The following is a 27,472-nucleotide window of genomic DNA, read 5'->3' on the forward strand; positions in this document are numbered from 1 at the left end:
GGTTATTCAGACTTGGGTATTTGGAAGACATTTTTCTCAAAAATGAACAAAATAAGCCTGTCACTTCAAGGATAACAACTGATAGAACTTGTTGCTGATTATAAACTTTTATCTGTTAAGTGAAAATGAGAATTTTAGAATATTTGTATCTGTCACCATGAGGTTGTCAGCTTCCCAAAACTTAAAAGACTTTTTCTGATTAGGTCAGGGGTGATATTAATAAATGTGCTTTTTTGATGTTTCATAATAAAATGTATCAACATTTGGAAGATCTGCATAACTCACAACTCAATAAAACAATATTTTCCAAATGATCAATGCATGATGTTAAAATCATGCATGGGTAAAAGATACATTCAAAATGCAAAACCAAAAAATTTAATGCATCAGAGTATGAAAAGTTCATAGATATGGCTTCATAGTCCATATTGCAACTAACCTTTAGGAAGCTATCACTTGTTGAATTTTGGTGTAGTATCTGAGAAGAACAGCCACAATAAACTGAAAAAGACTAAATACTCCTCCCTTTTTAAGCTACATATCTCCGTGAGGGCAAACTGTCTTCATATTTTTAAACCAAAACAATATGTTGCCACAAAACATAGAAGATACAAGAATCCACACATCTTCAATTAAGCTACGTGTTAAAGAAATTTTCAAGAATATAAAATAACGCCACTCTTCTCACTAACCTTATTTTTTGGAAAATATAGTTATTTTATAAAAATACATTATTTGTGGTAAAATGTAATGAATTTATTATTTTAAAATAAATGTTTTTTAAATTTCTGTTTTAATCCTAATACAGTAGGTATCTATAAATATGATCCACTACCCTACATAGTTGAGAAACTGTCCCATTTCTAAGAGAGCAGAGCATTGGAGGTTGAGCTAGAGTCAGGGTCACCAAACATAGCTGAGGTGGGGGCAACCACACTGAAAACAACAGGATTAAGTGAAAGGCTACATACTAAACAATGAGATATCCAGCTCCTTTCTTAGATATGAGGATGCTAGCAGATTTATACTTCCAAGTTGGCAGAAGAGAGAATTCTTCTCTGGAAAAACTAAATTGCACATAAGAAAAGACCAGCAGATATGGACAGTTAGGAATCCCCTAATGTAATAACCCAGGCGGATCACCCTACATAGACTCTCAACTAGTTGAGAAGAAATGTCCATGAGGAATAAAAACATCCAATCAGTTTTTCGTGCCTCTCTCTTAAATAGGAATAGAGATCTAACCATCATTTGACATTTGAGGAAGATCTTTAATATGAAAGAAAAAAAAAAGAAAGAAGGAAATGGGGGGAGGAGGGAAGAACATAGAGGGAAACAAGTTTAATGAAGAAATCATAAGAAAAGTATTGGAGAAGAAAGAAAGGAAAGGAAAGGAAGGGAGGAAGGAAAAAGGAGGGAGAGAAAGAGGGTGAGAAGAGAAAATAAGAAACAAAATAAACAAACAACTAAAATTGATATCTTCAGAGAGAAAAATGATATTGCATCCAGAAACAAGAAAAGAAGCCATAAAAAGGAAGCTTTGAAAAACAGTTTTTGGAAATTAGAAATATGATAACAGAAATGAAAATTTCAACAGAAAACTTAGGTTATTAAGGAGATTTAGCAGAAAATAGAAGAAAAAAACAAGGGAGAGAAAAATATATAAAAATTAGACTACTATTTGAGGAGTTCTGATATCTGACTAATGGAAGTTCCAGAGAGAGAGAGAGAGAGAGAGAGAGAGAGAGAGAGAGCGAGCACAAAAAAGAAGAAGAAAATCATCAAAGAAAAAAATTTCCCTAAACTGAAGGGTATGAGTTTCAGATTGAGAGGGTCCACCACATACCTAGTAAACAGAATAAAAAGAGAGTCACACAAAGGATCACTGAGGACAAAAAGAAGATTTTACAAGTACCAACAGAGAAAAAACAGAGCAAATAAAAGGAATGGAAATTTAAAAGGATCAGATTTCTCAATAGTTACAAGAAAAGCTAGAATAAAATGGAGCCAAAGCATCAAAATCCACGGGAAATCTGTATGCATCCAAAATATAAATCAAATTCTAATACAAGGTCTCAACAAGTTTACCTCTCATTTATCTTTTCTCAGGAAGTTGTTGGAAAAAAAATGTTCCACCAAAATGAGGGAGTAAACTTCATAAAAAGGCATGGATCCAACAAATAAGAGAGCCAAAAGGAATCCCTAGGATGATGGTGAAGGGAGATCCCAGGACAACAGCTGTGCAGGAAGCACGGAGATCAATTAGTCCAGATGGGACCAGAGGAGAGACTGCTCCAGGAGAACACCTCCAAGGACAAGATGAAACTGATGGCTACCTGGAGTGTTTGCACAAAGAGAGAGATCTACTCCTCTGGTACAGAATTTAGGCATGACTTAGGGAAAGGCTAATAAGAAATTAAGCAAATGAAAAAGAGTTATTAATTGCAGGGAAAACAAAAAGTTGTGGAAGAAAGAAAATGTAATCATTACACACACATTCTCTTCTGTGAGTCATATTTACATAGGAATAAAAATATGAGCATTGAACTCTGATCTAACCAATACTTAAGATATAAAATATTGGAGGATGGGGAAATGTAAGTATGTTTAAGTGTGTGATGAGTTAGGGAGGTATGAGAGCTAAATTCTTATCTTCCATAGTAGGAAATTAATAGATAATATTTAAATTGGAAAAAAATTTTAAATACCATCAGATCGTTATTTAGAAATATGGAAACAAATATAACAAGTGGCTAAAACTGTGATGATTGCTTCTGGGGAGGGGGAATTGGAGTTGGGAAGGGTGGAGCTGGGTATTGATGGTTTCTATTATAAACAAAAATAAGGATGTAATAAGGATGCAATAAATACATCCTTATTACAGAAAAATTGGAAACTATAGAAAAGTAAAGATGACCATAAAAGCATCCCTATACTCCGTACATCTAAAGGTTAATACTATTAACCTATTAGTAACTTTTCTTTGAGTTTCTGTGCATTTTTATATTATTGAGGTATGAATTGTATATTTTATTTGATTCACTTAAAAGCATTTTCTTATTTATTTTTCATAACTATTTTCACAACAGTATATTATTTAATATTATATAATATATTTAGGTATAACAATTTAGGCTTTTTTCCTATATCTTATTATGAAAAATTTCAAACAGAAGCAGATGGAAAGAATTGTAGAGTGAAAAAAGTATATCCACCGCCTAGGTTCTACCATTAACGTTTTGCTACATTTGCTTCATCACACATTTATCAATCTATCTATCCCTCTATCCATCCATTGATCCATTTTATGTTTTGAGGCATTTCAAATAAGTTGCAGACTTCAGTATACTTCATCCTAAACACTTCATCAATCATACTATTAACCAGAGTTCTTTAATAGAGTTCTCTAATATCTGCTATGGTTCTTTTTCTTAAGTAAATTTTACATACAATGATCTGTACAAAACTTAAATGTATCATTTGATGAATTTTGACAAAAGCATACAAAATCCTGTGTAACCCAAATCCCTATCAAAGTGTAGAACATTACAATTACCCCAGAAAATTCACTCTTGTGCCTTTCGCTCTCGATCCATGTCTCTACCCCCTACACCTACAGAGGCAATTTTCTAATTTTCACAATCTATTCCAGAACTTCATATAATTGGAAAGACATAAATATGCTGTTTTATATAAGGCTTTTTTTGCACTTAGCATAATGATTTTGAGATTCATTTATGTTGTGAAGTGCATCAGTACTTTGTTTTTTGATCTTGCTGAGTATTATTCCTTTATACAACTATACAACAGTTTGTTTAATCCATTCTCTTGCTGATGGACACCTGGGCTGTTTCTAGTTTTTACCTATCATTAATAAAACTGCTATGAACATTCTTATAAAAGTGTTTGTGTGACATGTTTTTATTTCCTTTGGGTAAATACCTTGTGATGGAATTGCTCTGTCATAGAATAGGTTTATTTTATTTATATAAGAAATTGCCAGATATTCCAAAATGAACCAGATATACTATAATGATATCAAGAATTTTTAATGTGTCATTTTTTATTTTCTATTTTTTTTTGCGGTACACGGGTCTCTCACTGTTGTGGCCTCTCCCTTTGCGGAGCACAGGCTCCGGACGTGCAGGCTCAGCGGCCATGGCTCATGGGCCTAGCCACTCCGCAGCATGTGGGATCTTCCCGGACCGAGGCACGAACCCGTGTCCCCTGCATCAGCAGGCGGACTCTCAACCACTGCGCCACCAGGGAAGCCCTAATGTGTCATTTTGATGTTATATTTTCAAGGAATTTGTCCATTTCAATTGTCAAATTTGTTGGTATAAAGTTGTTCATAATGTTCCCTTATTATACTTTTAATATCTATGTGACCTATAGTGAGAATCCCTTTTTTTTTTTTTTTTTTTTTTGCGGTATGCGGGCCTCTCACTGTTGTGGCCTCTCCCGTTGCGGGGCACAGGCTCCGGACGCGCAGGTCCAGCGGCCATGGCTCACGGGCCCAGCCGCTCCGCGGCACGTGGGATCCTCCCGGTCCGGGGCACGAACCCGCGTCCCCTGCATCGGCAGGCGGACTCTCAACCACTGCGCCACCAGGGAAGCCCCGAGAATCCCTTTTTTATTCATGATAGTGGCAATTTCTGTTTTTTCTTTCCCATTCGCTCTTTCTCTCTCTCCCTCTATCTTTCAATCTCTCTCTCTAAGTTTTCAAATTTGTTCACCTATTCAAAGAGATACTTCTGGCTTTGTAAATTTTCTCTACTGCTTGTCTATTCTATGTTTTATTGCTTTCTGCTTTTACCTTTGTAATTTTCTTTATTTTACTTGGTTTGAGTTTAGTTTGTTCTTTTTCTAGCTTCTTAAGATAGAAACTAAAAAAGGTCATTGATACCAATGTTTCTTCTTTTCTAATATAAGCATATTGGAATATAGATTTCCCTCTAAGCTGTTTTTTCTGAATTCCACCAATTTTGATAAAATATATCATCATACTCATTTCAAAATATTTCTTACTTTCCCTCATGATTTCTTCTTTGATTCACAGATTATTTCAAAGTGTGTTATTTAATTTCAAAATATTTAGGTATTTTATAGATATTTTTCTTACTGATATCTAACTTAATTTCTTTGTCATCAAAACAGACACATGAAAAGATGCTCAACATTGCTAATTATTAGAGAAATGCAAATTAAAACTACAATGAGGTATTACCTCACACCGGTAAGAATGGCCATCGTCAAAAAGTCTATAAACAATAAATGCTGGAGAGGGTGTGGAGAAAAGGGAATCCTCCTACACTGTTGGTGGGAATGTAAACTCGTGCAACCACTATGGAAAACAGTATGGAGGTTCCTTAAAAAACTAAAAATAGAGCTACCATATGACCCAGCAATCCCACTCCTGGGCATATATCCAGAAAAGACGAACACTCTAATTTGAAAAGATACGTGCACCCCAATGTTCATAGCAGCAACTATTTACAATAGCCAAGACATGGAAGCAACCTATATGTCCATCAACAGATGAATGATAAAGCAGATGTGGTATATACATACACAATGGACTATTACTCACCCATGAAAAGAATGAAATATTTTCATTTGCAGCAACATGGGTGGACCTAGAGATTATCATACTGAGTAAAGTAAGTCAGACAAAGACAAATATTATATGCTATCACTTATATGTGGACTCTAAAAGATAATACAAATGAATTTATTTACAAAACAGAAACAGTCTCACAGACATAGGAAACAAACTTATGGTTACCAAAGGGGAAAGGGGGAGGGATAAATTAGAAGTATGGGATTAACAGATATACACCACTGTATATAAAATAGATAAGCAACAAAGATTTACTGTATAGCACAGGGAAAATAATCTGAAAAATATATATATATATATAACTGAATCACTTTGCTGTACATCTGAAACTAACACAATATTGCAAATCAACTATATTTCAATTAAAAAATTCTGTATGATTTCAATCCTTTCAAATTTATTGAGACTTGTTTCATAGCTGAGCATATATGATCTATCTTGATGAATGGTTCCATGGGCACTGGAAAAGAATGTATGTTCAACTCAGCCTACAACTGTCAATTAGGTCAAGTTGATTGATAGTGCTATTCAAATCTCCTATATCCTTTCTGTTTTTAATCTAGTTGTCCTATTAATTACTGAAAGAGATGCTTTTAAATCTCCAACTATGAAAGTAGATTTATCTATTTTTCCACCTTTTGTTCTTTTAGTTTTTTCTTTGGGTACTTTGAATCTCTGTTATTATGTATTGTTTCTATAGTTTTCTATTGCTTCTTTAAAAGATTATCACAAACAGTGGCTTAAAACAATCCAAATTTATTATCTTATCGTTCTGTATGTTAGAAATTAACATGGATCTCACTGGGTTAAAATCAAAGTATTAGGAGGGCTGTATTCCTTCTGGAAGTGCTAGAGAAGAATCCATGTCCTTGACTTTTCCAGCTTCTAGAGACTGCCCTTATTCCTTCACTCATGACCCCTTTCTTCCACCTTCAAATCCAACAATAGTGGGTCAAATCCTTCTCACATCACATCACTCTGACTTCCTCTTCTGTAGTTAAATCTTCCCATGCCTCCTCTTTTCTGACTCCCTCTTCCACTCTAATGGTTACATTGGGTCCATCTGGATAATCCAAGATAACCTCCCTACTTTAGGTCAGCAACTTTAGTTCTATCCACAACCTTAATTCTAGGAATACAATTTCACAGTCTTCTTAGAGTAAATATTGTATTACTTCACATTAAAAAAACTTGGAACAGTATAACTCCATTTACAGCCTCCTCCCTTCATCATCCTTTGTGGTATTATTGCCGTATATTTTTACAACTCTGTATGTTATAAACCCCATAATACAATGTTATATATTTGTATTAGAGTCAGGTTTTTTTAAAGAAATTAAGAGAAAAAATATATTTATCTATAAATTTACACTTTCCAAAGCATTTCATTATTTTCTGAGATCCAACTTTCCTTCTGATGTTACTTCTGTCTGAAGAACTTCCTTTAGTATTTCTTGTAGCACAGGTCTGTCAGCTTTCACTTACCCAAAACATCTTTATTTCACTTTCATTTTAAAAGAATATTTTTCTGGATAGAGAACTCTGGTTTGACTTTTTCTTCTTTAGCACTTTAAAGATGCAGTTCCATTGTCTTCTGTTATCCATTTTTTTCTGATGTCAAGTTAGCCATCATTTGTGTCTTTGCTCTCTATGTAAAGTGTCATTTTTATCTGAATGCTTTGAAGATTTTTCTCCATCCTTTTGTTCTCAACAGTTTAAATATTATGTCCAGGTGTGATTTTCCTTGTATTTTTCCTTCTTAGGGCTTGCCTAGCTTCTTGGTTCTAAAAGTTTTTCACTAAATTTGAGAGAAGTTCAGCTTTGGTTTCTTTTTTTAAAAAAATATTTATTTATTAACGTATTAATTAATTAATTTTGGCTGTGCCAGGACTGTTGCGGCATGTAGGATCTTTAGTTGCGGCATGCGGTCTCCTTAGTTGCAGCACATGGACTTCTTAGTTGCAGCATGCAGACTCTTAGTTGCAGCATGCAAACTCTTTGTTGTGGCATGCATGTGGGATCTAGTTCCCCAACCAGTAATCGAACCTGGGCCCCCTGCATTGGGAGTGCGGAGCCTTAGCCATTGGACCACCAGGGAAGTCCCCAGATTTGGTTTCTTAAAAAAGTTTTCTGCCTCATTCTCTCTCTCTTGTCATCTGGATTCTAATTGCACACATGTTACTTGATATTGGCAATGAGGTTGCTGAACCTTTGACAATTTTCTTCCCAATATTTTTTCTCTGTTCTTTAACTGTATAATTTCAAATGATGTGTATGCAAGTTCACTAACCCTTTCTTCTGTACTTTCCAATCTCTTAGTAAGCCCATCCAGTGAGTCTTTCATTTCAGTTATTTATTTAGTTATATATTTTGGTCGCACCGCATGGCTTGTGGGATCTTAGTTCCCCAACCAGAGATCGAACCTGTGCCCCTTGCATTGGAAGCATGGAGTACTAACCACTGGACAACCACGGAATTCCCATCATTTCAGTTTTCTATTTTTTCTTTAATAATTTCATTTGGTTCTGTTTTATATATATATATATATATATATATATATATAAAGTTTCCATGTCACTGCTGATATTTCCCTATATGTTCACTCAATAGGGACATTTTCCCTTAACTATTTGAATATATGTGCAATAGCTTCTTTAAAACCCTTGTCAGCTAATCCTATTATCTGGGTCATCTCAGGGTTTCAAGTCATAGATCATTCTCTTGGCCATGGGCCACATTTTTCTGTTTCTTTGCATGTCTAGTAATTTTTAAAATTGTATACTGGAAAGTGTGGTTGATATGTTGTAGAGACAGAAGAGTGTTGGTCTGGGATCTAGCAGGCAGTTGGATGAACGTCTGGTCATCTTGTTCTTGTAGCAGCTGCAGTTCAGACTTCGTTAGGGTGAGTCTGTTGTGGCTACACATTAGACTTAAGGCAAACCCTTAGTCCTGGGACATAGACTTTACTCCTGAGGCATGTCTTTTAGTTTTCACTGGAAAGCACAAGGTGTTTATCAAGCCCCTCAATTTGTGAGATTCAAATTACAATCTCTGTCCCTCATGTGACAGACAGCAGCTGAAATTTCTGTTCAAATTTTTCAGGCTTCCAGCTGTTGTTTTCTCCCAGGCTCCTTGAAGTCTCCCTTAAATATGCACAGTTCAGGGATCAGGCAAAAATTTGAAAGGAAGTTTATATGCATATTTGGTGTTTTGCCCCATTACTCTATCTTTCTGAGATTTCCACCTTCTGACTTTTTTTTTCCGACACCTCAAATCAATATGACATGTATTTCTTCTGAGTTTAAAGCCACCTCATACTGTATGGATTCTTAAGTAACAACAGATCTCACCAGTGCCATTCACGTCTTTCAGGAATTGAATAACTTCCTCTAGCTTTTGCTGCCTTTTGATCACTCTTTGTGTGTGTGTGTGTGTGTGTGTGTGTGTGTGTGTGTGTGTGTGTATTTAATTATTGTCCAGATTTATCACTGATATCTGATACAAGCTATTCCACCATTCCTGTAATTGAAACTTCATCTCACTAACTCTTTCTGGGTTTTCTGCATGGGTTGGAGGGAAGAACCAATCATCAAGTCGTGTATCTTGGTCCTGAAAATCCAAGAGCATGAAAGTCCAAATCAAAATAGTCTAACTATATAGATTTATTTATTTATGACTTCAGACTCAGAGTTCTGGTTGTTCAAGCTCCAAGCTCAATATCCTAGTATTGAATTGATTCTTTTGGCTAGATGTATACTGACAAATTCTATTCTCCTTTTTTTTTTTCCTGACAGTGACTCTTGATCTCCTTTACATTATTAAGAAATTTTCACCTCAGCATTTCTCAGGGTTAGAGAAACATGGCATTTGGCTTTAATTTTCACTGAGTCCTCCTGGCCAAGATTTCTTGGAATTGTTCCATGACTATTCCAAGTCTTGACTGAAAATTATGGCTGTAAGGAATAAATGGTAGAGTCCAGGTGCTACTTGTTGTCCCCAAATGAGTGCTGATCCTGGAGCCAAAAGAAACACAACCCCATGCCTGCTTTGGGGGTATTTTTAGAGTAGTTACAAACACATGAGATTTATCTTGAGAGATGGCCAATATTTTTTTAAATAGCTAATAAACAAACTATTTACAAAAATGTATTTCTCCTTTATAAAAAAAAAAAAATACTGTGCTCACTTCACTGCATTTGTACTATGGAGAGTACTTGAGTAGGGGATAAAAACTTTCTCTGATCCCTCCCTGTCAGCCATGATAACTGAGCAATGCTTACATTCTTACCAACTAATTTTTGTACACTGATCTCATTACTCCTCTTTATAAACACTATAAATTCTCCAGTCTCTTGTCTTTATGCTACATTATCCAGATAGCTTTTGGTGAGGACACTGAAGAGGATTTGAATTACACCGATAGAATGTAATCTTTCCAGTATAGGATCATTGTCTTGTTACCAAAGCCGTAACAGTTAAGAGAAGCCCATGGAGTGAGACAGAACCAACTTCAAGTCCAAAATCTGCCACTTTCTGTGTAATCTTTGGATTTTATACACCTTCCTCTAAGTTGTAGAAAAATATAGATAAAAACAGTCCTGACCTCATTTGCTTGTTCTGAGGATCAGATATAGTAAGACACATAAAGGTTCCTGCCACATTGTTATTATTATCATTGGCGTTATTTTCCCCCCAGTAAATGCCCAATTAACAGTTGCCTAAATAAGCACTTGTTGAACTGAATAAGTGCTATTCTGGTAAAAGAGAAAACACACAAATTACAAAAACAGGTATAAAAAATAGTAATTGTAAGTTATGGTAAGTGCTATGGAAGAAGGAGCTAAGAAAGACAATTAAATAGGGGGTCTACTTTAGATAGGATCATCAGGGAAGGCCTCTTGAAGGAGGTGACATGTAAGCTGAATCTTAAGAGATGAGAAGGAGTAAGCTACACAAAATATGAAGATAACAGCATTCCAGGCAGAGGGAATGACACATACAAAGTTCTTGAGGCAGACATGCATGTGAACCCTCTACAAACTGAAAGTCCTCACCAGTGTGTTGGGACAGAATGAGTAAGGGCAGGGTGGCATCAGACGAGAGCAGAGGCCAAACACAAAGAGCCTTATAGGCCAGAGTAGAGAGTGTGGCTTGTGGTCTACATGCAAAGGGAAGGCACTGAGGGTTTTTTGGTTTTTTTTGTTTGTTTGTTTGTTTGTTTGGGGTACGCGGGCCTCTCACTATTGTGGCCTCTCCGGCTGCGGAGCACAGGCTCCAGACACACAGGCCCAGTGGCCACAGCTCATGGGCCCAGCCGCTCTGTGGCATGTGGGATCTTCCCGGACCGGGGCACGAACCAGTGTCCCCTGCATCGGCAGGCGGACTCCCAACCACTGCGCCACCAGGGAAGCCCCAGCATTGGGGGGTTTTAAGCAAGGGAATGACAAGATCCTCAGACCCACTCAATCCATGACTCACAACGACAAACTGAAGGAGGATAAGAATTTCAGGAAATATTTGGAACTTGTTGTTTACAGAAACTAAGAGTGTAAATGCAGAATAAAATATTTTTCATTATGATTAAAGTTACTGATTGCCAACAATTAATTTTGGAATTAGTTTTAACTTTTTTCTTGGAGCACGGAAGATAGTTTATTAAATTTCAGTTATAACTTCATGACAACTACTTATCTTTCATTTCACAGCATCTGATAATAAGTAAGAGCAAAAATGGTGAATACCTACTGTTGCCAGGTAACTGCATCCACTGTGTTTCCTGCCACCTTCATGAATCTGTAGGAAACAGAAAGAACAAAGATATTGCAACTTAAAGTAAACCATATCCCCAGGGTTAAAAGAAAATAAGCTGAGACAGAGATCAGGCCAATCCTTGGGCAACTACGCTTTCTGAGAGGGCCCACAGCGATGGCCTATCCATAGGTATTGGAAGTTAAAAGGTACAGAAGGTGAAAGTAATCACACTTTCAGCTCTCCACACATCCTTTACCATCTGGAAATCAAGACCCCAAGACAGCATTATACCTACATCTGTCTTTCCAATCCCATGCCTGATGGCTCCCACATCACCTTCCCTGTGATCAAAACTTATCTGTCACATTTCCGATTCTCTAAGGATTCTGAGATCTACTAGGAGACAAACGATAACATTTTCCAAGGATGACAACACAACATATGCCTTTGAAAAACCACAGGCCTCTCCTTCTATAGAGAGCATGGGAAAACCCAATTTATTTATATAAGTATATAAGTATGAAGCACTAACAAATATGCCCTAGTGATGGGCTACCACAGCTGTCTAAGTATAGAAACCTAAGCACCACATAGAGAAATTTAACCATTTCTGGAGCAGCTAAGTAGAGAACTGAGTGTCTCGACCAGGATGCTCAGCTCAAAACGGAAACCAGACCTGTTTCCCTGCAAAGCACTCAGCAAAGTCTTGCTAGCAATTTGCCACCCTCCTGTGCCCCTTGGGGTCCCACCAGAAACATAGTGACAGGAGAGAGCACCCAAGGCCACACAGATTCCATAAGGTATCATGAACTGCAGGTCTGTGAATAACTCAATTATTGACCTGCCTCCTTTTAGCCATCCACATGTTCTGAGGCCACGCGCTGTCATGGCTCGTGTTACTATTTGAGAGAGTTACCACTCAGACATAGGAAATCAAAAGGAACATCTCAGTTCCTTCAGATCTTACTTTCAATTCTCTTTCCTGAGACCCTGGAAGGGAACTTCTCCTCAGACAGAAACAGTCTTCCATCAGTACTTCATAAACAAAGAATTTGTCCACTGAGAAGGGAGAAGGACGGTATTTTGTCGAGAATGCCCTACCCCTGCCCTACTCCAGCCTAACCTTGCCAGGAGGACACATGGGCAAAGGGCGTGCTTGCGCTGCCCAGACAGAGGCTCTGTTTTGCCCTGATGGTGGAAGAATATTGAGTCTCTGCAGGACTGGGTGAGAGAAGGAGAAGGGATACCAGGACTACTGGTTTAGTAGCAGCGTGATGTTCATAAAAGAAGATGAAGAGGATGGAGAGTAGGGAGACAATGAGGAGGGGAAGGAGAAGAGGGAGGGAGAGGGGAAGAGGAAAGAACAGGAGGGGGAGGCAGCTTGGCTCTTGCCTGTATGGTTTTTGCTCTTTTTGTCTAGTACCACTCAGCAGTCCAGGAGCAAGAACATGGGAAATGGAGCATAGGGTTGACTGAGGAATGAAAGTGGTTTGCTGAACAGGACCAAAGCATAAATGGGGATTGGAGGGAATATAACATTTACTGAATACCTATTTAGTACCAGGTATTCGCATGTATTTCCTTCATATAATTCTCAAAATTGCTTTGCTTGGTGAGGTGGATATTATTAATCACATTATACAGGTTACTAACGTCCCTACTGGCTAGAGAAGTAGTATTTCCAGCACCCTAACCAGCTCATTTTTATGGGATCATGCCACTCCTCCTAGCAGTACTTCTTAGGAAGCAGGACATAGGAACCCTCTGCTTTTGGAGCCCACGGATTTCTCTTTCCCTTCTCCTCTCCTTTCTCCAGCCCAGAAAAATCTCTTGACTCTGGGAGGGTAGCTCCACTCTCCTCACCATTTCTAGCCCTATGCCCAGGATTCTTCCTTTAAAATTCAAAAGCTGGAAAGGCTATGCATTCTCTTCTCCATCCTGTCAGGTGCCACCCCTGAGTCAATAAGCACACAACCAGCTATCTGCTTGAATAGACAGGAGAAAAATGGAAAAGTCCAAGGAGAAAGAAAACAGATTAGGATCCAAAATACTACACCTGCCACAGAAGCACTCTAAGCTGTGGAAACCTGATGGCAATCTTAGAAGTAGGATAACCCAAAAATTAACAGGCGGAAATGAAATTTTGTACCCCCTCCCCAGGATATTTTAAAAATTAGAAAACCTAGGCAAACTTAGATACAAGTGTCATTAATATATATATATATATATATATATTTATTTACATGGGCTTTACTCCTCCAAAATTATTTCTAAAATCTCTGAAAAGTAAAACTGCCTCCATTTATGTATAAAAATAACCATAATAAAAATTACAATGACATTTAGAGTGCTTTCCCATAAAATATTTTTCAGCTTCTTATGTATATAATTTCACATAACTCTCAAAACAGCCCTGGTAGGCAGACATTTCTAATTTATGGTGGAGGTTGGTAAGTCTCATAGAGGTTATGCGACGTGTTCAAATTCATAGAGTACTGCAGACTAAACTCAGGTTTTCTGATTCCAAACCCTATGTTGCCTTCAAGCTGTTTACACTGAGGACAAGAATTATTAAAATGCAAAAAAATAAGTTGAATTTTTGCCTTGAGAAAACACTACCTTATTTTTTAGAAAAAGAATAAAAGGCCTCAGCACCTTCTTTGCTTGTGGCTTCCTCTCACAGACTTGAGCATTTCAGTGTTATTTGTAAGACTAGGTGCTGGAGCAGGTGTCGAAAGGTGACTGACTCAGGGCCTCTGCTATAAGACAATCACAGTAAAGCCAAGAAGACACACACTGAGACAAATTAGTCTCTTTGTGTTGCATTGCTGGTGCAAACTAACTGCTGTGGGAGATCAGTCAAGGGAGTAGCTAGCTCTACCTTCTATGATGTTAGAAGAGGGATAAGCATTGAGTAAAGCTTCACATCTCACAAGAGGTTGAATCTAGCATTGAAAGAAGGTAAGATTTTGCCATGAAGAGCAGGCCAGGCATAGAGCAGCTTGAGCAAAGCATGATAGAGTCAAAGTGAGTGTTTTCTCAGGAGTCCAGGATATCTGGATATCAGGGGAGAGGTAAGGGAGTGGTAGGAAGTCAGCCTGGTCAGATAACTAGTTGCTAGCCTGCGATGCTAACACATCTGGCCTTTATTCCTTAACATCTCGGTACAAGTCGAGGTCTTACTTATCTTTGTATGATTAGCACCCAACACAATATTGTAAAATACAGCTAGCTCCTCCTGCATGTTGGATTTATCCTGTGCTTAAGCAAGTGAGGGTGTGTCAGGATCAGACTTGAGTTTTAGGAAGATCACTCTGGCTATGGTAAAGGTGAAAGGTAGTGTGGTGTGGACAAAATGGAGGGAGATGACTGCAGAGTGATGGGAGGCTTTGAAATGTGGGAACGAAAAAAGACACAGTTGAAAAAAACACTGTTGGAGCACTCAAGAGGACTCGGTAGGTGAGTTTAAGTGAGGAAGCGGTGTAAGAGAGAACCCCAAAGTTTTAACTGTGGTAATGCCATTGCCTAAGATGGGCAGTCCAGGAATAGACTTTAATGCTGGTGTTGGTGAATGTACTCCAATCCTTCTGAAAATGCCTCAAAGAACTTGAAGTAAATAGTCATTGATGATAACAGTTACACATTCACAAGAAAATTAGGAGGAAAAAATAATCATCAATGCCCTGCCTGGCTAAAAGGCTCTGGACAGGCAATTAAGAACACATCTAATTTGGTGTCTTAGAAGCTGGAAACTTGTTATGTATGATACTATAATCTGGAGATCCTCATATGCATTGAATAGTTTGTTCTGCTACAGGTTGATAATTAAGTCTTTAAATAACCTTCCATTGTCAAAAGTTATATTATAAAAAGAATGGGAAAACTAGAGTTAGGAACATTTAAAGTAATGCTAATGTTTTCTCCCCACACCCCTCCCCCACCCGCAAAGAAAATCTATAATATCTATAATTAAATATGAAATATACTGGACCCATATATAGAATATTATATAGTTTACAGGGAAATATTTTTAAATTGAATATAGGAAAAGACCTACCATGATCCTGGGTAGGAAAATCAATTTATTCTTCCTAACCTAATTTATGGGTTTAATGAAATTCTAATAAAAAAATCCCATCAGATATTTTTGAAACGTTGCAAAATCATTCTAACATTCATCTGAAAGAAGCCAAGAATGTTCTGAAAAAACTGTAATACTGAAAAGACATTTATCTGATCTACCATACATTAAAATATACCATAAAACCTGCAATTATTAAAACATTCCTAGGCATTAGTCAGGAGATCTTAGTAAAGAGATCAGGAATTAGTAAGGATATCTATGGAACAGAAGAGATTTTTTACAAAAATTTATATATAAGAATTTATTACATGGAAAAGAATTTAGTATGTGAAAAACTGAAGCATGTTTTTAATAGTGCTATGTGATTTGTAGCTATTTGGGAAAACAGTAAAGTCAGATCCTTACCTAAAGTCTTATTTTGTAAAAGAAATCAAAATAGTAAAATATACTTTCATTTCATTTTAATATTTTTAAAAATTTGTCAATCACTATTTAATATGTTTAGACCAATGATATTATTACCTTAACTTTAGTAGCATATTTAAGCAGTAGAAAAGTTGTTTTAGCTAACCTTATGGGAAAAAATTATTAAATATATGTTCATATGAAAACTGTTGTAAACTACATTCTTTCCCTCTTGGCAAAATGATGAGAACAACTTCAAACATATGGAAGCATTTCTCCACTTATTCTGATGAGGAAGAATCTAATTCAGGAATAATGTCAAACAAAATATGCATTTCCAAATACTACCACAATGACTAAACATACCTTTGTTTTTTTGAGAAGTGTATAAAATTCATTTAAAATGGAGCAAATGTTCTGTTTTCAGAAGTCTTTGAATGATTGAAAAAAAAACTAGAAAAACAAAAACAAATGACAGAAATAACACATAAAGGAACCTGATTAGACAAAACTCCATGGAATAGACATTATAGCCAGTGAATTTGGTGAATTCTCCCCAGCCCCATTATCCCTCTCTGAACACTAGGGCTCTCTGTATCTACCGTGTATCTACATCATTTCCATACTTTGTTTTTATATCTATATTGGCACTGCAGAGGACAACAAGTCCAAAAAGATTATAATTTTCTTTGTTCAAATCTAACATTGATGGATTCTTCTGCTCCTTAGTTTTGCCTGTTTCTCAGAAACTGGCCCAAACCACATAAATGAATAACTTCCACACAGCTGCAGAGTGCTCAGCAACAGGAATATTAGAGGTGGAATAACATGCACACAGACTAGTGCTGTCAGGAGTGAAACACCATTGGGAAAGTGAAATTCTGTTTAGGGTCCAGTATCATCCAAGCGTTTTCAGCCATCCACCTCCATTCTAATCCCTAGATTTAGGTCTATGAACGAACAAGTAAAAGATGACCCAGGATGTGAATAATGACAAAAAGGAAAGATCTTGGTTTTCCAAGGTTGGATGTCTCCATACCTGAATTATAAAGACAGAAATCTTGGAAGATTATTTCAGAGAATAGAAGATGTCTGTCCTCATGCTGACATCCAGTCACTCAAAAAAGGATAAGTGAGGGAAGGGGCAAAGACCTGTACTTAAGAAAATTGGCCAGTGCCAGGCAGACGTTTCAGTACTGGGGAATCTTTCCCACTGGAGCAAATATGCTGCTATGGAAAAGAACAAAATATCCCCTTTCATTGTGAGAGTTCCTTTCCTCCCCCAAGGGACCCCAAATCTGGGAGAATTTCTTTCCTTTGTTATCCACCTGCACATATGACGTATCTGCAATGTTGTGGAGCCGTCTCTCCCAGTGCATATCACAGCTCTCTCTTATAATAAGCCACATCTTTATTCATGGTCTTTGGAGTTTGATTTCTGCTTCTGGACCACACAGTGCAACCCTGAAAACTGGTTTCTGAATTTTGCTCCCAGTAAAGAGGATAAATCCTTCATGGGGAACTAGATGTCCAAATGACTACAAACTTCAGTAAGAGTGTGGCAGCCTGATCCTTCTTTTCCTTGTCCACAAGGAGAATCTTTGGTTATGTAACTAACATGAATAAGATGTGACAGCCATTCTACACAAAAACTAGGAAAAACTTGTGAGGAAATTATTCATTTTGAGTTACAGCAAACCAGGCATCTTCTATTTGGTCCAAAGTCACTTACATTTCCATGGCTAATTATATATTAAGTTATACTAGGTTAACTATATATTAAGCTCTAGAAGAAATAAAATATTGATCTCTTTCTTCCCCACCCTCTCTCGCTCTCTTTCTACTCTCTCCGTTTCTCTTTCTCCTTCCATTCCTCCCTTCAAGCCTCCCTTCTTCTCTCCCTCCCTCCTTCCCTTCCTTTTTCTCTCCCCACCCATATTTATATATAATATTACACTTGCAGCAGGCTGATAAATAGCATGGCTATATGTTCATTGACTTTAATGGCTAGTGCAGCTCTCTATTGAGGCTTCTCTTCTAGCTTATAATTCCCTTAATTTGATAGATTTATAGAATTTTTAACATACAAGGACTTCTTGAGAGGGGTGAGACTCTCTACAGAATCTCTCTTACCAATAAAAGTTACACCCATGAGGCTTAATTTAAGAAGGATCTTAATGAAGAAAGGAAAAAATAAGTTAGCTACCACTTACTGATTGACAGGCACTTGGTAAGCAGTTTACATAATGTACAATCTTATAAGGTAGGTATTATTACTTTCACTTTATAGATGAAGAAACTGTGCTCTAGATCACCCAACTAAGTTGCAGAGCTAAGAATCAAATCCATTTCTGACTTTAAATTCCTTGCTTTAACCATGCAGAGATGGCAAATTTGTGATATGTGCTCCCTTTTTCTGAACCCATGGTAACCTTGGTAACAGATCTCAATACTCTTTCCCTAATCTCAGAATTGGCCTACGAATCCTTCTCAGGATACGGTGCCAGGCACTATTACCTGGAACTGGCCCCCAAGATGAAGGCTATTTCATGCTGCTAATGGGGACTTGGGAGGAGGGAGGCTATAGAACAATGTCTGGAATAAAATGGAGGCAGATGTGAGACAATAATACAGAAAGGACAAAATAGGTTTGCTTGATTAGAATGAAGACAAATAGCAGGGGGTGAGGGACGGTGAAAGAAGATGTTGAAACAGATCTGGAAGGCTATGGCTGGAGCTGGAAGGTGCTGGTTAGGGGAATATTATGACAGACATGTCTTGACAGTCTAAAATGCTGCTGGATTCAGGCAAAGAAGGCTATAACTGACCTGATATGATTTGTCCTGGCTGTGGAGCCGGGTGGGAAGGAGGAAAAATGCATCAAGATATCGTGAAGAATTTCACACAGAAAAGTAGACTTTCCAAAAGCTCAAGTCCCGGTATGAAGCTGAGTCTATGAGAGTGAAAACTATGGAACTAAGGTGAAGAGTATTATATATTTTTTCCAGTATGCTAGACCACGCGGCTTCACTCAAAGATGAAAATTCAGGAAAACAGCACCACAAAGTAGAAAGAGCAGGGGCCTAGGAGTCCGATAGATACTTGATTTCAGACCTGGCTCCACAACATATTAGCCATGTGACCCTGGGTAAGTTGTTTAACCACCCTGAATGTTTTCCAATGGAGAGAGCCTACTTCCCAAAGGCATTGTGAAGATGAACAAGATAACATACATGAAGAAACAAGGGTACTGCCAGGCACACTGCTGGCACCCCATAAACGTGAGCTTGGTAAATAACTTAGCGTTTGTGTACCTCCATTCCCTAATCTGTAAAATAAGATAATAAGACCTGCTCTGTCTATATTATACGGCAGTAGTTCTCATACTTTGCTCCTTCAGTGAGAGAATGGTTAAACAAAATGTAGTCTACCCACACCATGGAACATTACCAGCAATGAAAAGGAGCAAACTATAGACACATGCAGCAACCTGGTTGAATCTCCAGGGAATATGCTGAGTGGACAATCTAACCCTAAAAGGTTGCATATTATATTATTCCATTTATGTAACATTTTTGAAATGACAAAATTATAGAAATAGAGAACAGATTAGTGGTTGGCCAAAGTTTTAAGTAAAGAGCGAGAATGAGGATGAAAGAGTGACATGAGATACCCCTGTGGTGATGGAAATGGTCTGTATCTTCACTGTATCAATGCCAATGTCCTAGTGGTGATATTGTCCTATAGTGTCACAAGATGTCACTGTTGGGAGAAACTGGATAAAGGGGACTCGGGACCTCTCTGTACTATATCTCATGCTGCATTTTAAAGAAGCTCTCCAGGTGCTTCCATTGAGGGAGGACCATGGGCCACACCTTTTACAGACTGTGATCTCAGCAGCACTTGTTAGGGTAGGTCATTCTTGGAGGAAAAGTAGGGTTCTTAGGGAAGGTAGAATGGGGAAGGGAGGCAAGGAATGGAAAAAAAGAAAGTGAGGAAGATATTTCCCAAGACCATAGGTGTCAAACCTAAATCTATGTCCCAGGACACCCATCTCCTTCTCCAATGTTCTAACCCCCATCTGACTTCTCTGACAACAGAAGAAGAGAGAAACATCCTTCATCATAATAGCCATAACTGATATCCCTGGGCTTGGGTCAGGAATTAGGCTGTCTCTCTAATCAAGAAAGAAGTCCTGTCCAGGAAAAAAAAGAAAAAAAAGCAAGTTTAGAAGTAAGCAGTCATTAGCATAATTCTCAGCCAGGGAGCAGACCTTTACACTAGCCCATGCTTCCTTGTTAATTAGCACTGAACAGCTGCTGGGAAGGCCCTGCCTCTCTCTACAGGCAGAGAAGGAAACTCTCTTCTTATAAACTGAGAGGAATAAATTGTTCTCACCTCCTGTAGTTTAAGGCATATACTCTTTCACAGGTGAAATAAAACATAACAATTATTAGGAATAACACTGTGATGATTTCTCTGTGCACCAAACTGTCCCCAGCTGTGCAATTTCCCACTCCAAACAAGAATGTGGTGTAAGCAGGTTTGTAGGCAGAAGCTGTGATCACCCTCATTATAATGCAATGTTACTTTAGCTAATCTTTCTAGTTTTCAATCTCATTCAGTTCTCTGAACTGCTTAGAAGGCTACATTGAGCCATAGGCAAAAAGTCAGAAAAAACAACCCTGCCTTTTCAATTTGAAATTCACTTGTCCTTAACAATTGTAGCCGACATTTCTTTAGGTGTGGATTGTGCCAGGAACTACACTTAGCACTTTCAATTCATTATCTCATTTAACTTCACAACAAGCCTAAGAAATAGATAATTTCATTAGCCTCATTTTACCAATGAGGTTTTAGAGAGATTAAATAATTCAAGGTGACCTAGCTAGAAGCTGATCTGGGTCTCATCTAGTTCTAAAGTGTATGCTCTTTACATTCCTGCTATCTCCACCCTTGCCCCCAATCCTGCTATATTGACTTACTACAGTAGAACACAGAAGGCTGTTGATTTAATATGTCTTTATGGAGGAAGGGACCCACGAGGTCAAAAATGCCCAGGGCCCTCAAAAGTCGTAATGAGAGCCTGTGTATAGGAACATAGTGAACTTTCCATCCTTACCCATACCGCTTTCACTGTTTGTCTATGCTTTGAGTACCAGTGGAGTCTATAAATCAGCATTAGGTACTTAGTAGAAGTTTTGGTAATTAGAACTAAAGATAGAAATTCTGGATATAAAAAGGCAATTTTTCTGTTTCTGTTTTGTAGATCATTGAGCACACAGCACACATAATGTGGTCTGCTGTGATGGAAAAGACCATTATTTCCTTCCTAATTCTCCTGCTTTTTTTTTTTGCCCAAATTGGAATGCTTTCCATAGCTCTCTGGGCCACCATGGGAGTTAAAGGTCCTGTCTAGCTTTCTGTTCTAACCTAGGTTCAGGTTAGAATATGCCACTAGCAGCTCGGTAAAATATGAGTATAACTTCCATTCTTCATTCAACAAATTGGAGCACCCACCGTGTGCTAGGCTTTTTGCCAGCACTGAATATATATTAGTAAATACAACAGACAACTTCCTGCTCTTATGGAGTTTATGATCTATAAGCAAAAAATAAACAGTAAATATGCAGTTATAACTTGTGATAAATGCCATAAAGAGAACTAACAGAGTGTGCTGATAGAGAATCACTTAGCTAGGCTATTCAAGAAAGAACTCTGATGGGTGAGGAGAAACCAGCCATGTGGCAAGCTGAGAGGACACTCTAGGTAGAAAGAAAAGCATGTGTTGTGCAACCCCCGCTCCCCACCAAAAAAAAAAGAAAAAAAAAAAGAGAGAAACTTAGCACATAGCAGGCCAGTGAGGCCTGAGTGAAGTAAGGAAAAGAGAAATCTGGAGAAGATAAGAATGAAGAGCTGGGCAGCAGCCAGACTGCTCATTGTAGAGCCTTGCTGGATGTGGTAAGGAGATTAAATTTTATCCTAAGAGCAATGAAAAGTCATTAAAGAGTCTTTAGCAAATGACTGACATCATGTGAATTATGTCTGTAAAAGATTTTCTGGCGGCTGAGTGGTGAATAGACTGGAGAGGACAAGAATGGAACCAAATAGACCAGTAATGGGGCTATTGAAATGGTCCAAGTCCTGAGTTCTCCAAATTGTAGTTCTTTTGCTTTTGTTTGCTCTATGGCCATATCTCACCTAAAGCAGGGCTCATATTCCAAGTCAGTGATGTCCAAACATGTTAGTGGAACACGAGTCCCTCAAGATACTCTTGGAAAATAAGACTACGGTCAAATAAATTTTTTAAATTCTGCATGCTAAATCCCCTTCTTGGAGATTCAGAATGTAAACTAATGTAATAAAGATGCTGGGAAGTGTTTCAGTACATTTGTATATCCCAGTATTTCTCAAACTTACTTGACTATGGAAGCTTTTACTTTTTTCCGCCTCCACATAACGTTGTTATCCTGCAGAACTGATATTTTCCAGAGCACATTTAAGGAAATGCTGCCATAATTCATCCTAACCAAGGGTTAACTCCATGTGCGTGGTTTACTGGGCCTCCTCTTCTCCACATCTCAATTTATTATTTCAATGGCTTAGACAATATTTTCCAACTCCATACATATTATGAGAGGATATCAGCCGTGTGGGTCATATTTCTTCTCTCCATTTTTACCACCTATTTTCTGTCAACTGTCCCCTTAATTTTACATTGTAAAGGTTGATAAGGTTTTCATTCCTTCTGTAACCATAATTTTCTTCCTTGTTTCTGGATCTGGATATCCTATGAGACAGCTGCTGGGGATCCTGAACTGATCTTTTATACCAGTAAGATTTCATCCCAAATTTTTTGTCTCTGTCCAACACTCTGTGTATGGGAGATTTCCTTGATTTTATCTTATAATTCTTTTATTGGACTCAACTGCATTTTGGAGATAAAATTTAATACCATATAATTCCCTCATTAACTGTACAGTTCAATATTTTTTATTATATTTACAAATTTGTGCAACTATCAACATAATCTAATTTTAGAATATTTAATTTCAAAAAGAAGCCCCATTCCCATGAGCAGTCACTCTCCATTTCCCTGAAAACTTCACCAGTCTAGGCAACCCAATCTGCTTTTTGTCTCTATAGATTTGCCGATTCTGGACATTTCATATAAAGGAAACCATACACTGTGCGGGCTTTTGTGACTGGCTTCTTTCAGTTAGCATGATGATTTCAAGGTTCATCTCTGACAACATGTGTTGGTACTTCAGTGCTCTTTATTTTCAAGTAATATTCCATTGTATAGATTTACTGAATTTTATTTATCCATTCATTGGTTGATGGACATTTGGGTTGTTTCTACTTTTTGGCTATTATGAATGATGCCACAATAAATAATTGTGTACAAGTTTTGTGTGGACATATGTTTTCATTTCTCTTGGGTATATACCTAGAAGTGGAATTGCTAAGTCATATGGTAACTCTATGTTTAACCTTTCAAGTAATTGCCAGTCTGTTTTCCAAAGTAGTTGCACCATATTATATGCCCACCAGCAGTGTATGAGTGTTCCAATTTCTCCACGTCCTCTCCAACATTTGCTTTTGTATGTCTGTTTGATTTGTAGCCATCCTAGTGGATGTAAAGTGGTATCTCACTGTGATTTTGATTTGCACATTCCTAGTGACTAATGATGTGGAACATCTATTCATGTACTTAGTGGCCATTTGTATGTCTTCTTTGGAGAAATGCCTATTCAAATCCCTTTTGGTCATTTTTAAACAGGTTGTCATATTACTGTTGAGTTGTAAGAATTTATATGTGTGTGTGTGTATATATATATATATATATTCTGTATATAAATTCCTTATCAGCTGTATGACTTGCAAATATTTTCTCCTATTTTGTGTGTCTGTTCACCTTCTTGATGGTATCATTTGATGCACAAAAGTTCTTAATTTTTATGAGGTCCAGCTAATCAGTGTTTTCTTTTATCACTTATGCTTTCAGTGTTGTATCTAAGAAATCGTTACCTTACATTCATTGGGCTTAATTTCAGCAATTATATATTTTGTTTTTAAAAATATTTTTTGCTCTGTATACAAAATACAGTATATATAAATACAGTATCTTACTATATCTTTATAAGGATACTAATTATAGCTTTTTACTTTTCTAGTTCTGATCTTGAATTATAATTCTTCTTGGGTCAATTTTTAAAATGTATTTGTCTTGGTTTTTCTCTTTCATGTTACTTGTTTCCTTCTTACATCTTGTGATCTTTGCCTATCTATTTATTTTTTTAAATTGGGGACTAAATAGATTCTTCTAGGTAGTAGGTGCAGATTTTTCTAAGCTGTTGAATATATGGGGTTTTTTTTATAAGTCTCTCCTTTCCCTGGAATCTCTATTTTATGGTCAGAGCTTGTTGACCAACACACTTCCCTTTAGAGAGGGAAGAGGGAGGGCACAGATAGCCTTTGGGCTAGGGTATCCCACAGTGCTCTACTCAGCATTTTACTATGTAGAAGCAACTCCACCTTAGCAATACTAGCTCATCCCCTGGTATTCCGGCAGTATTTTTTTGGTGAAGGCTCTTAACTATTGGTTTGGCATTTGCTAGGACATAACAGACTGAGCTGTCTTTGCTCTGTAGGCAGGGTAGGGGACTTAAAATGATGGAGGGGAGAGTTGAGTTGTGGGTGTAGTCCCTATGAAGACAGACTTTCATATTAACCCCTTGGCTTGGTCTCCCTTTCCCACCTTACCCTCTCTGGCCTCTGAGCCTATCTGCAGGACAGATTCTCTGTCTTTTCTCAGAGCCCAGGTTCTCTGGGTTGCCACTTCCTCACTCTGATTACTCTGTCAACAGGCTTCCATCTGTTTACTGTCTTATAGAAATCTGTCAGAAGTCTCTCACCTGCTAACGATCCCTCTTTCATGTGCTTGTTATTACAGAATTGTTTTTTATCAGTTTTTAATAGGAGTTGGGATGATGTTCCAGAAGGAAATGGAGCTTGTGCTCAGATCACTATCCTGAACTTGAAGCACACCCAATGTAGTTGATTTATTTTTATTTTATTTATTTATTTTTGGCTGTGTTGGGTCGTTGTTACTGCATGCAGGCTTTCTCTAGTTGCAGTGAGCGGGGGCTACTCTGCCTTGTGGTGCGCGGGCTTCTCTTGCTGCAGAGCACGGTGCATGGGCTTCAGTAGTTGTGGTGCACGGGCTTAGTTGCTCCGTGGCATGTGGGATCTTCCTGGACCAGGGATTGAACCCGTGTTCCCTGCATTGGCAGGCAGATTCTTTTTTTTTTTTTCGGTACGCGGGCCTCTCACTGTTGTGGCCTCTCCCGTTGCGGAGCACAGGCTCCGGACACGCAGGCTCAGCGGCCATGGCTCACGGGCCTAGCTGATGCACGGCATTTGGGATCTTCCCGGACTGGGGCACGAACCCGCGTCTCCTGCATTGGCAGGTGGACTCTCAACCACTGTGCCACCAGGGAAGCCCGGCAGGCAGATTCTTATCCATTGTGCTACCAGGGAAGCCCGCCAATGTAGTTTAAAGTCATCTTTTGTTGCTCCAGAGATAGTTTCCTGAGTATGAATATGTGTTCATTTTGGTGTAACTTCTTTATGAAAATCTCCCTTTTCTGCATGTGATGGCTCTTGAAAGAGAGATGCTAACGTTCAAAAGGTGGAAATAATCCTTTATTAATTCCTCCTATTCTCTCACCCCCACCTTGATGGGATATCCATCAACAAAGCAAGTCTACCTTAACTTCTCTTCATCTCTTCTGCCATTACCTTAATCACACACACCTCATAGTGAAAACCCTCCTTACTGAACTCTTTTGATTTCTTACTTTTGCACCTTAAAATCTATTTGGCACACAAAACAGAGTAGACTCTGGTACATGTTGCTGCCCTTATAAAAACCCTGTAATAGCTTTCCATTGCTCAGAGAATAAAATACGCAACCTCTTTTCCATGGTATGCATGGTTCAGTAATGATCTGGTCCTTGCCTGTCCATGCATTCTCATCTCCTACTGCTCTCCTTTTGCTCACTATAATGCCCATCTTTCTATTGGTCAAATGCCTGAACCTTGTTTCTGATTCAGGACATTGACAAACACAACCTACCACCTCTATCTAAAACTTTTTTCACTCTGATCTTTGAACAGTTGGCTCCTTCTTATTCTTTTGTTCTTGGCTTAAATAAATTGTTCCTCAGATAAGTCTTCTCTGATCACCTTGTCCAAATAAATCCTCCAACTCCAGGTATCTTGATCATTTCCTTCACAGAATTATACACAATTTGGGATAATTTGTTTTCTTATTTACTGTGGCTCTGTCTTGCTAAGCTCCAAGAGAATAAGAGTTACTTTGGCTTTATTCATCAATATAAACCCAACACTTAAGCAAGGATCAAACATGAAATAGCTGTTCAATAAATGTTTATTGAGAGACAATTTAGTATTCATCTCCCTATGGTTTAAAAGCCCCCCAAAAAGCCTCAGTAAACATGCTTTCAATGAATACCTGCTTTTCTTGACACTGTCACATCACCAAAAAATAGATTAGGTCCTTACTCTATAGTACACACGGCAATAAACTCCAAATAAGTTAAAAAGCGTAACATTGAAAATTAAAACATTTTTAAAAGGCTATGTGAAAATGAAGTAGTAACTTTATCCTAACTGTGTAAGGAAAGAAACAGAAAAGACAACCAACAAGAAAATGGATAAGAACAACTATAATAAAAAGTAACTTCTGAAGCAATAAAAACATATTTCAAAGTAATAAGAAAAGCAATACATTAAGATAAAATTGTCGTTACATAGGTGATGCATAAAAGTTTACAAAATAAAAGCAGAGGAAAATAATAAAACCCTAAAAAACACTACTTATGCCTTTAGATAAAAATCAATAACTGGGAAGAGCCAGTTCCTGAATGAGGAAATGAAAATAATATTACAAGTATTTTATTAAGTACTTCCCATATTCCAGGCAACACAGTAGTATCTGAAGACACAAACATGAAGATTCTATCTCTGTTTGTTCATATCCTAACTGGGAAGATAGTCCTATATAGTCCAGTAAATACCTAAGTAGTTTTAAGCTTTTTTAAGCTTAAAAATTAGTTTGGCTCTATAAAACTAAAGCTATTCCTAGATTCTGAAGGCTACAGAATCAATAAAACATAGACAGAGTCTTGACCTTAGTCTACAGTCTGTTAGGGGAGGCAGATAGGTAAATAAGTAAGTTATCATCAATTTGATAAGTGCTATAGCAGAAAAATAAAGTACCATATAAGGACAGAGGAGGTGATAAGAAATCCTGCCTGAAGATGTCAGAGAAGATCTATTGGAAAGAAGAAAAATAAGGGAAGAGAGTGGTATTCCAAAGAAAATGACACAAAATAAAAAGGTGCAAAGGTAAAAAAGTGTGGCATCTTCTAAGATGGACATATACTTTGATGTACTGAGTGCAGGTTGTGCAAGGGTGTGTAGCTACTGACTAGCTGCAAAGAAGGCAGGTACTGGACCCTAAAGGCCAGGGGTACATGTGAAAGGGTTTGGATTTCAAGCAAGAGTGACTTGACCACATGTTG

General features: G+C 37.7%; 1 protein-coding gene across 4 annotated transcripts in view; it reads right to left on the reverse strand.

Annotated features, from left to right (window-relative positions):
• Positions 1 to 27,472, reverse strand: part of HPSE2 (heparanase 2 (inactive)) — a 569,943-nt gene that overhangs the window by 211,742 nt on the left and 330,729 nt on the right. For all 4 annotated transcript variants that reach the window (XM_032608390.1, XM_032608392.1, XM_032608391.1 and 1 more), the window contains one exon: positions 11,366 to 11,413. In XM_032608390.1, coding sequence (XP_032464281.1) covers positions 11,366 to 11,413 — 48 coding nt within the window. The remainder of the gene's footprint in view (positions 1 to 11,365; positions 11,414 to 27,472) is intronic.

This window comes from Phocoena sinus, chromosome 16, assembly GCF_008692025.1.
Source record: "Phocoena sinus isolate mPhoSin1 chromosome 16, mPhoSin1.pri, whole genome shotgun sequence".
NCBI lineage: Eukaryota > Metazoa > Chordata > Mammalia > Artiodactyla > Phocoenidae > Phocoena > Phocoena sinus.